The sequence below is a fragment of the Rhineura floridana genome, chromosome 11, assembly GCF_030035675.1.
Source record: "Rhineura floridana isolate rRhiFlo1 chromosome 11, rRhiFlo1.hap2, whole genome shotgun sequence".
NCBI lineage: Eukaryota > Metazoa > Chordata > Lepidosauria > Squamata > Rhineuridae > Rhineura > Rhineura floridana.
The window spans coordinates 15,737,086-15,747,668 of NC_084490.1; the positions used below are offsets into that span (position 1 = coordinate 15,737,086).

General features: G+C 46.7%; 1 protein-coding gene across 2 annotated transcripts; it reads right to left on the reverse strand.

Annotated features, from left to right (window-relative positions):
* Positions 1-19: 19 nt before the first annotated feature.
* Positions 20-9,761, reverse strand: LOC133366144 (cardiotrophin-2-like). Of its 2 annotated transcripts, none has more exons than XM_061588912.1 (3): positions 9,381-9,761; positions 4,384-4,526; positions 20-2,755 (listed from the first exon to the last, which is right to left on the reverse strand). In XM_061588912.1, the coding sequence occupies exons 2-3, from the start codon at positions 4,417-4,419 to the stop codon at positions 2,297-2,299; spliced, it is 495 nt and encodes a 164-aa protein (XP_061444896.1). In that variant the 5' UTR covers positions 4,420-4,526; positions 9,381-9,761; the 3' UTR covers positions 20-2,296. The 2 variants fall into 2 exon arrangements, with proteins under 2 accessions (XP_061444896.1, XP_061444895.1); XM_061588911.1 differs by lacking the exon at positions 9,381-9,761 and adding an exon at positions 5,956-6,034.
* Positions 9,762-10,583: the final 822 nt, after the last annotated feature.

The following is a 10,583-nucleotide window of genomic DNA, read 5'->3' on the forward strand; positions in this document are numbered from 1 at the left end:
CAAAATAAAGTCCCATCTATGTATAAAAGGCAAGGACATATCCAAACAATTTCTGCAAGATGCATACTATCACCAAGGTACCAAAAATATACTGTTTTCTACATTAGTTAAAAAAACAAAGGTCTTTAAAAACATACAAAATAACATTCTTCTTAAAAAACATTTTAATATAATCGAGAGGAAAAAAACTATGAAGAATATTGCTTAACCTAAGATAGCTTCATTTCCTTGTCAGGTTTTTAATCCCTATATGCCCTACCCCAGAGGTGGCTGCATCTCAAAGCTGATATATATTCTTTGTTCAGCCCCTAAGGCACAGAGCAAATAATAACAGTCCCGTAACTCACTCCTTCCCTGGTTACCATCAGGGCAGATGGACTTTTTGGGTTTGGTTCACACACACACACCTATCAATATGGCAGCAAATCAGTTACTTGCATGTGTGAATAGCCATACCATATAGAACTCCCATTATCTCCTCACAACACTTTAAATGCAATGCTGTTCTGGGGAAATAAATTCACGCATTCAGCTGCCAGTCATGAAGGGTGTAAGCAGCCTTCCCCAGCCTGGTGCCCTTCAGATGTTTTGGACCATAACTGTCCTCATCCATAATCAGTGGCCATCCTGGCAGGGGTATGTGGGAGAACGAATCCAACATCTGGGAAGCACCAAGTTAGGAAAGGGTGGTGTACAGCAATCAAGAGTAGAGAAGAACAGAGCTGGTCTTACCATTAGGCAGTGTGAGACAGCCACCTCGGATGGCAGATGCTGGAGGGCAAGGAGTGGCAAGACAACGAGGTGTTTGGAGACAGAATTGTGTATGCCACGCAGCCTGCCTTGTGCCCCCAAGCTAGCCTACTGCCCTTAAATGCAACACTGTTGAAATAAGATCCAATGGTTGTCTTCTTCTCCAAGGTTGCCTCAGGCAGCAAAATGTCTTGGGCTGGTCCTGTCAAGTGACAAAGTGTGGCAGCAGCCCTTGAGGACTTGCTGATGAGTATGTAAATTACATCTACTGGAAAGTATCAAGTGTGAAGTGATCTAAAACCCCTATATGTCACAGACAGCCATGTGTCAGTGTTGCAAGAGTCAGATTATTCACATACATTATTATTGTCTTCATTTTATAGTCTATTTTCTTATTTTCCATCCTTTGTAAGTGACCATCCCCTTGCTGGAACATTCCTCTCTCTTTCAGCTCTTCTTAAACATCCTCACATTTCCAGAGCATTGCCAGACATCAGAAAAACAGAATAAGTTAATCCCATTGTCCCTCATTAAATAGTATATAAATAACCTATGTAAACTTTGCTGTGTAATAAATAACAATCAATCCATAAATATGTGTGTATGTCTATATATAGATCATCCTTTGCCAATCTAGTACCCTCCAGATGTTTTGGACTACAGCTCCCAGACAATACAGCTGGCTGTGGCTGATGGGAGTTGTAGTTCAAAACATCTGGACAGCACCAAATTGGCAAACGCTGGGATAGAGACAGACAGACAGACATAGATATCACACATACAGTAGCTATACATACAATGGAATGTGATATACAGCCAAAGTTTAAAGCACTTTGAAGTCCAATTAACATCAGTTTAAGCATATTCCTAAATGGTTGCCACTGAAAATAACAGACCACCCCCAGAGGAGAACAAAGTGCAAGACCAGGAATCATAGATGCAAGAAGTCTAGCTGAGCACAAGCGCCCAAGCTAGCCTCATAAGATGCAGACACGCTTAAAGAACACATCATGGAGTGGCTAAGGCTTCACAACTGAAATGACAGGGTATGCATGCCAGCAAATCAAATTCTGGCTCAGCCGTCAGCCGTACCTCTCCTCACTGACACTTTGTGTAGGCTGTCTGCCTTTTTAAAGACATGTTTTAAGTGCTGTACAGAATTTTTATGCATTTACCTATTAATTTGTTGCATTATTATTATTATTATTGGAAATTATTTTTTAAGTGCATGATCTGGAGAGGATCTTGGTGACAGCACAGGGTAACAGAAGGCAGTCTGCACTATGCACAGCCAGAGGAGGTAGCCAATCAATACTGTGCCAAACTGCAGGTTTTTACTGAAAACTTGCAGAGCTAGGATTTTTTCAGAGCTTAGCTCTGGAGATGAAAAGATACATTTGGAGTGAATGCAGTAAGGGCACTTCCAGATCTGCCCCGCCATTCCATGGATTTTGTATCTGTCTTCTCCCTAGGCCTACTTCCGTAAGCAATCTGCAGTAAGGACCAGAGTAACCCTTTAACCTGGGAATTACTCCTTGAGCAATCCTCAAGCAGGAAATTTCTCCATGAGGAGAGAGAAGTCTCGCACAGTCCGATCGATCCACTCTTTGTAGGTGTGGCACACCACATAGCCCCGGACCTTCTTCTCAAAGGTGTCAGCTTCTATAGCCTCCAACATGAGCGAGTCTGCTATGGCAGTGGGCGGGGCGCCCAAGGCAGACATGATGGAGGTCAAGTTGCTCAGCAGGCCTTGGATACGCAACCGGGTCACCCTCAGCATCTCCAGCAGTTCCACTTCAGTGGGGTTGAGCTCAAACTGGTCATCCCAGACCAACTGCAGGAACTCAGAGAAGGCGGTGTAGGCTTCGTAGTTCTTTTCCAGACGCTTAAGGTTGCTAAGGGTCCGCCATTCCAGGAACGGGATGGCGGCCGTTGGCACCCCTTCATAGTGTAGTCTATGGGCATCAAAGCCGGAGTCACTAAATGGGCTACCTTGGTGCCTCAGCTGGGAAGAGATACATATATATATTTATTTAACAGGTTTTATATATCGCTTGATCATCCACGTCCTCTAAGCAGTACATATAGAATATAAAAATGTTCATTAAAAACATTATAAAATTGAACATTAAAAGCAAGTTAACCCCCAAAATTATCAAATTACAAGTAAAATCAGCGGTTGTTAAAATATTGCATGTTTGGGTAGACTTGCCTCAACAAAAAAAGTCTTTAGCAAGCAACAAAAACAATACAGTGAAGGTGCCTGCCTAGTATCAATGGGCAAGGAGATCCGCGAGGCTCTTCCCAGTGTTCCAAGGCATGGACTCCACAGGGCACAGGATACGGGCATCTTGCTGAAGCTTAGCAGGTATAGATCCAGCCAGCACCTGGATGGGAAACCACAGGAGCCCAATACATGCCCCCTTGAATTCCACGATAGGTGGTACAGGAATATACTAAAAAATAAATGTAAATAAATATTGTGTCCCTTCACACTTCTTTTCCTCTGCTCCCTTCTATCCCCACACCCTGTCACCTACAAGCTGAGAAAAACTATACCTGTTGAGTCCCTGCCAAAAGCATGGGACAGAAGTCATACCAGGAAGGCAAAGATGAAAAATGTCTTCCAGGGGAAACCACCTCGCACTAAAGGGAAGGGCCATGGTGTGGCAGTGGCAGAGTGTCTGCTTTGCATGCCAGAAGTTCCAGGTTTAATTGCTGGCATCTCCAGGCAGGGTCCGGAAGAGACCTCTGGCTCAAAAACCACGGAGGGCTGCTGCCAATAGACAGTGCTGAGCTAGATGAACCAATGGTGTGGCTCAATAAAAGGCCATTTCCTGTGTTTCCCCTATCAAAAAGATTACGGTCAGCCTGCCTGCAGAAGCAGTTCATCAGAATGTGGGCTCCAGAGGGCCTGCTGACAAATCTGCCCTCCTGCTTTGTCACCTCTCAGAAATCCCGGAGGTGGCACCCACCAGTCCCAGACCGCTCATCCCTTTGGAATCCCTCGTAAGGAGGGCCAGCGAAACAGGACTCCTGTTGTTTCCCGGCTCAGCCAACCGTGGTTCCATCTAAGTGAATTTTCACTTCTTCTTTCACGCGGATGTTGCTGGCGACTTGGCTGCACGCCTGGGACCAGGGTTACGATGACCTCATTACATCTGGCATCTTGTGCCCAGGCGGGTTGCGGGAAGCAGGGCAAGGGAAATACTTGGGCAACCAGCCACTGCGTGCAGGACCAGAATAAAGGCAAAGGAGCGGCCCTCGGAAAGCAGGAGGCTTGTGCTGTCAAGATCACAGCTTTGGAGGGGAACCAGTGGCTCCTCTTTTCCTCAATCGGTGTTGCAAAACCAAGGAACAAGAGTTGCAAGAAGAACAAAGGGGCAGCCACAGGCAACTTTTTGGTGCTGTTTCCTGCTAGCGATACAGGTTTGCTGTGGATCAGCCAGAGGGGAAAGGATTCTGGCATCAGCACAGCTTTGGCTGTGGACAGGTAAAACCCTTCCAAGAAACCTGAGGGATTCTCAGGACACCGTTTGAAAACAACCAGTGTAAAATGTATGTACAACCCACTCTATAATATAATAAAGACACACACACACATCGCCAGATTTTGCAAGGCAAAACTCTTACATAGGTGTTCAGAAGGACTGTGCTGTTGGCTTTCATGAGTCGAGCCAGGTTGAAGGTCTGGCCAATGACGGCGTTGATAGAAGAATCAGTGTCAGGAGAGACAAAGTGGACCAGGCCGGCACAAAGGACTAAGAGACTGCTGGCTGAAAAGGAATAAAGGGAATCTTCAGTGCTGGACTGGCTGCAGGGGGTTTTTTTGGTCAGGAGCAGGTAGCGAGCCCCACCTCTCTGAAGGGGCCCTCTCGCCACCGTCACTGCCGCCCTTTCACTCCCCATCGCCCTGTGGGCCCGATCCACGAAACTCCACAGAGGAATGCTGTCCCGTTGCCTCGCTCTTGACCCTGCTCATGTGCTCAGAGAAAGGACAGGAAAAGGGGGGAGCAAGGCCAGAAGGCTCTGGGGTGAGATTAGGGTTTGGCCCCCTGAAGGGGTCTCGACCTTGGCAAGTGACCAATGATGCCGACCCCTTTCACCAACCTCGAGAATCTTGCTCCAAATCCAGACTCTTACAACCTCCCTCCAAAAATACTGCAGGTACCGCAAGGTACTGCCTTGGGACCGCCCTTTCCACCAGTCTTAAGATCTCCATCAGACCAATACTTTCTGACCTAAAGAGTTTGAGGCTTGCATAGGCCCACAAGGTAGTCACTGTGCATGCTGCACACACAACCATCTACCGTTAGGAAGTGGGTACTAGCAAAGGATAGTGCCAGTGTGGTATAGGGTTACAGCAGGGGTGCAGAACCTTTTTTAGTTCAAAGGCTGCATCCCCTTCCAGACAATCTTCTGAGGGGCCTGTGTTAGTGATAGGCGGGGCCACAAGCAAGGGTAGACAGAGCAACACATGTAACATAGGCTAGCTGGTACACAGACTACTCTCTAATGCCTTCCAGTAAAGCAAGAGGCATTTTTAAAGTTCAGAGACGCATTCTAGCCATGCAAAAACGCTCCAAGTGCAAAGAAGGGCCAATGAGGAGTGTAGCCAGGGGAGACTTCCAAGAGCCAAACAGAAATGGCTGGAGGGCCATTTTCGGCCCCCAGGCCTGAGGTTTCCCACCCCTGGGTTACGATGTTGGACTAGAACCTGGGAGACCAGGGTTCAAATCCCCACTCAGCCATGAAGCTCACTGGGTGACCCTCTCACAGTCTAACCTACCTCACAGGATTGCTTTGAAGGTAAATATGGAAGAAAGGGAAAAGAACAACCCACACAAATCTCAATGCATACCAAACACATATTAGAGTAGGACTTGGGAAACCATGGATCAAATCCATCTCAGACATGAAGCTCACTGGGTGACTTGGAGCCAGTCACCATATCTCGGACTAACCTACCTTACAGGGTTGTTCTGAGGATAAGTGAGGGAGAACTATACATACTGCTCTTGGTGGAAGGATAAAATGAAAAAAATAAAAAAGAAATAATGCTAGCTTGCATCCATAATATTTACATAAATGGAGATGTAATAGTAGAGTCATAGCAGTCAATATTCCCCAATATTTTCTACCACCTCCAAATATATAGCACACACACGCACTATCAGACAGCCTTGGACAAAAGATTGCACTTACCCACAGAAAGAGCCATGGCTTCCTCACACTAAAATTCAGCAGAAGTTTTGAATCCCAATGGAAATTCCAAGTTCTCTTTGTCACCCCCTAATGGTTGATGAAGGCATCTCTCCTTCCAGAAAATGCCTGCTGTCTCCCCCAGGTGGAGGATGGGGGTATCTCTCTACCTTCTTGAATTACCTCTGTTGCCCACAAGTGGAAGATTCTTGCATGTCTGGTCCTGACCTCTTTCTCTCTCTCTGAATAAGGAGCTGCCCACTAGTTGTGGGTTTTTTTGCCTTGAGGCTGCTGCTCTTGCTGGTACAGGAGCCCCAAGGAAACAGCTCTTTATAGGCAGCCAAGGTGTTGCCCCCATCTTCTGAAATTCCCCAGCCCTTCTCCCCTCCCCTCTGTTGCAAACCCCTCCTACAGAAAGAGGAAGGGGGGGAAGCATCTGTGTTGTTTCCTGGACTCTGCTCCTGAAACACTGGCTGGGGGAGAGAGCAGCGATGTATGAGGGAGGGTAAGAAGGGGCGGGGCTGATTGTGAAACCTCTTTAATTTCCTGCAGGGAGGAAGAAAAAAGAAAAGGCATGCCTGTGAAGCACATGGAGAGACTAGTATTTCATTTCTGAAATGCACAGGGTTGCCAACCAGCCAGTATGTTACTGGTTCAACCAGCAAAACTGTGCTTAGACAAACACGCCGTCGGAGGTTGGATTCTTCGGGCAGTTCCCAATGCCCAAGTGACTGACCTAGGACAGGGGGCCCCCACCACTTCAAGCACAGACCACTGACTGAGGAGGAGCAATAGCAGCTACCTAACCCTGCCAGTCCCCTCTCCCTGGAGCTGTGGTGGTAAGAAATTGGGTCCTCCTGGAAGGGTTGGGCCTTTCTGGTGCCCCTCGCCTTCAGCAGCGGTGCAGCCTGTGGTGGCAGTGACCTCCTCCTAGCCCACAACTGCCAACGGGCCTGCCATATTTTTTGGGACAGATTAGGAGAAGGACACAGGGAGGACCTGGGAGGTTGCCGGACAACTGCAGGGCACGTTTCTCATCTGTCTCCATGCCACAGTCAAAGATAAAGAGGAGGAAGGGAGGATCGCCGAGGTGGGGCGGCCAAATCGGAAGGGTGTTAAAGGGGCACAGAGCCAAGCCCCGTCCATCCTGCCACCTAGGGTCAGACTGTTTCTTCCTTTCTGTTGCACGTTCCTCTCTACTAAAGTAGATGCTTGCTTTTAAGATGGCCTGTGATTGTAAACAAATGAAGCCAGACAGGCTGGATTTCTCTGGTTGCCCAGAATTATGACATTTCAAATGTCTATTTCTCTCTCTCTCTCTTCTGGCAGCATCTAACAGTGGCACAACATGCAGAACCCCAACAAGTAAAGCTTTCCCTGTTGCTGCTTTTCCAGGCGGGGTGAATGCACACCCTGTTTAATTTCTATCTGCCACACAGCTGTTACAGGTACGGGAACCCTACTTGAGTGGAGGGGAGGCAAGGAAAGAAAGAAAAGATAATGGCAGCCTGACCTTTCATTTTTTATTCATGCCATCCTAAATCCGTTCCTCACACCACCCCAATACGCTGGCATTATATTTTGCATTCCAATGTAGTGTTTTGTTGGCATGGACGGTGCCAAGAGACAGACACTCCCCCTTAATAGCAGGAAGAGTTGGGTTGCTTGTGTGTGTGTGTTTGTGCATATGTACATCACCGAGCCAGGCAAGGTTGGAGTGGAGGAGGTGGGGAGGTCATGTCGCTTTTCCTACTAGAAGTAAAGCTTTGATTTGGGAATAATCCATGGGTGCCAGAGGTGGGGAGTGCCTGGGGAACTCTGATCTAGCTGGATAAATGAAGTGAATACCCGGGGCCGTGCCACCTGCCTGCTACAGGCCTCCCAGCACGTCCTGGCATCAGGTTACTGTTTGCAAAGAAATTAAAGACGCTAAAGAAAGAGGAGCAGCGGGCAAAAGGCTGGGCAACATGCCAGGCCTATTGGGTCTGATTCCAGCTCAGAGGGGTGTGGTGGAATTGGTGGGCTATAGCAGACAGCCTCGCTAGCCCAAGATCCCTCGCAGTAGGGCAACCAGATGCCCAGCAGGAGAGGGCTTGTGCCTATTTAGTCTTGCCATGTGTACCTTTGAATGCCAGTTGCTGGGAACTGCAAAGGAGGAGAGTGCTGTTGAGCTCAGGTCCTGCTTGGGGGCCACTGTGAGAGCAGGTTGTGGGACTAGGTGGGCCTTTGGCCTGATCCTGCAGAGCTCTTCTTATGTTCGAATAGGTGTTTAGGAGAGGGGGATTTCAGCAGGTGCAGCTTGCCACGTGACACAGGTAACAAAAAGCTGTACCCTGCAGGTGGAAAGGATTTTGGGTGGCATGAATAAAGAATGGAAGTTCTGACTGCCATTCTATTCACCCATCCACCCTAGCAGGGCTCCTGTGCCTTCAGCAGCTGCTCCACAGGCAGGGATTCAATAGGTGTGGCTACCCTCACAACAGGGGAGGCTTTATCAGTTGGGTTTCTGCCTCGTCCCCTTTTGTCAAAGCTCCAGGAAACCCCTCCTCTATAATCACCTCTGGTCACCCTAATCTCATCTATCAGCTGGAGTAGCTGCCTTGGAAGCTATAGGAGAGGCAGTTCCTCATGCAAAAGGAAGTCAAGAAAGGAAATTTGAGCATCGTTCACTTGTGGGCCATAGAGGGAATTCAGGAGGGTAGAGAGGCACCAGCATCCTCCACTTGGGCCCCCCAGCACAGATCTGCCAGTGCTACTCACTCAGGCAAGAGACCCAACACCCTACATTTAAAGCACATTCAATGCACATTTAGAGCTCATGTCTTTCCCCAAAGAATTCTGGGTGCTGTGGTTTGCCCTTTAGAGAGCTACAAATCCCCAGCTCTTTAACAAACTACAGTTCTCATGGTTCTTTGGGGAAGTCATGTGCTTTAAACGTGCCTCGGATGCGCTTTAAATGTATCCATCTGCCTACCTCACCGCCTCATCCTTAAAACATGGTGAGAGGGCCAGCGTGCAACCTTTGCCAACCTGGTACCCTCCAGAGTTTTTGGATGACAACTCCTATCAGCCCGTCACTTTCTTGACCTTTCCCGCCCACTTTCAAACTGCGCTTTGAATGGTCAACTAAGGATTCCAAGGAATAGATTTAAACAAAAAAATTGAAACTTCAGTCTTGTCGATAACAATGGTTAGTCACCCCCTCAAAAAAAACCTTCTAAATCGAACTGCACTCATAATATTGGGGGGGACGACGACACTAAACTAGAAGACCCCCCCTTTTCGTTTTTTTGCAGGCATCATTGATTTAGGAATAACATGCTTGATATAATACTATTTCTGCAAAGCAGTTTCGGCCTCCAGGTTGCGAAGTGGGCGGCCTCGCGTTGTGAGAGTGTTCAGCGTGGACATAATTATGGGTAACTCACTTGCAGTAGCCTTTCCGAGAGTTAATTATCAGGTGCTTGGGATCACCGCAGCACTCATTCTCTTCTTCCTTTTCTCTCACTCTCTTTTCTTTTTGGTCGCTAAGGAAATGAAGTTAGATCGCTGGAGATGTGGCCTTCTGCGTGTACATGCCTGGGCTTATCCCTTCACAGCTTTCGTTGACGTCAGGCGGTGAAATCCGCCTTCCCTCCTATTCCGGAGATTCCCCAGCGTGACCACGAATTAAGCGGCAAAATTTGGGACAGGATGAAGAAGTGACTCACGGCCAAGTAATATGTAGGGCAAGGGTCGAATTTACCCCGAAGTTACAATCCGTGAGGCCATTCACGTGCGGCCGAAGATCTAGAGGAAGGGCCATGTTCCCTCCCCCCCCACACTGCACCTCATTTTTAGAAATGAGCAGCAAGCGTCGTGTTACTTGAACTTCCTGATTCATTTTTTTTTTACTGTTGTGATTGTTAGGCATTTTATTGTATAGTTTCATTATGCATCTTTTTAATGCTTTGATGGAATTGTTTTACTGTGTATTTTAATTATGTGTGGATTTTGTAATGGATTTCATACTTGTAAACTGAAGCCATTTTGGGATGTGAGCAGTATTATTATTATTGATAATAATAATAAAGATGATGATTAATTAATTACATTTTTATACCGCCCCATAGCCAAAGCTCTCTGGGCGGTTTACAGGAGTTAGTACAATAAAAACAAATATACAAATTTTAAAACACAGAGAAAATTTAAAAACACAATCTAAATTTTTTTAAAAACAATTTGAAAACACATGCTAAAATGCCTGAGAGAAGAGGAAAGTCTTGACCTGGTATTCCCTGGTATACAAATTAATAAATGTTATGTTATGTTACGTTATGTTACAGTTTATTTCTATGCCGCCTTTGGGGCAAAAAGGCCCTCAAGGCGGCTAACAAAAAATAAACACAAATAAAAAACACACCTCAGAAAAGAACAATACAGTTTACAAAAATTTAAATAAAATATTAATATTGTTAAAAAAGCAACAGCAACATCTGTCAATAACAATACACTAACAAATGTCATATTGTCTCAGACGCAATGCTTCTTAATGGAGTTAGTTTGTATGTTCAGCTCCAAGTCATCCAGAGATGTACATGTATGTGTGAAACAGCCCCATGTGCCTTTGCTGGATCTCTTTGCAGGTGTGT

Coding starts and splice junctions, on each gene's coding strand:
- LOC133366144 (XM_061588911.1), bottom strand. Junction 2,756..4,383: donor CAGTCCTTCTGAACACCTAT/GTAAGAGTTTTG, acceptor ATCTCTTCCCAG/CTGAGGCACCAAGGTAGCCC.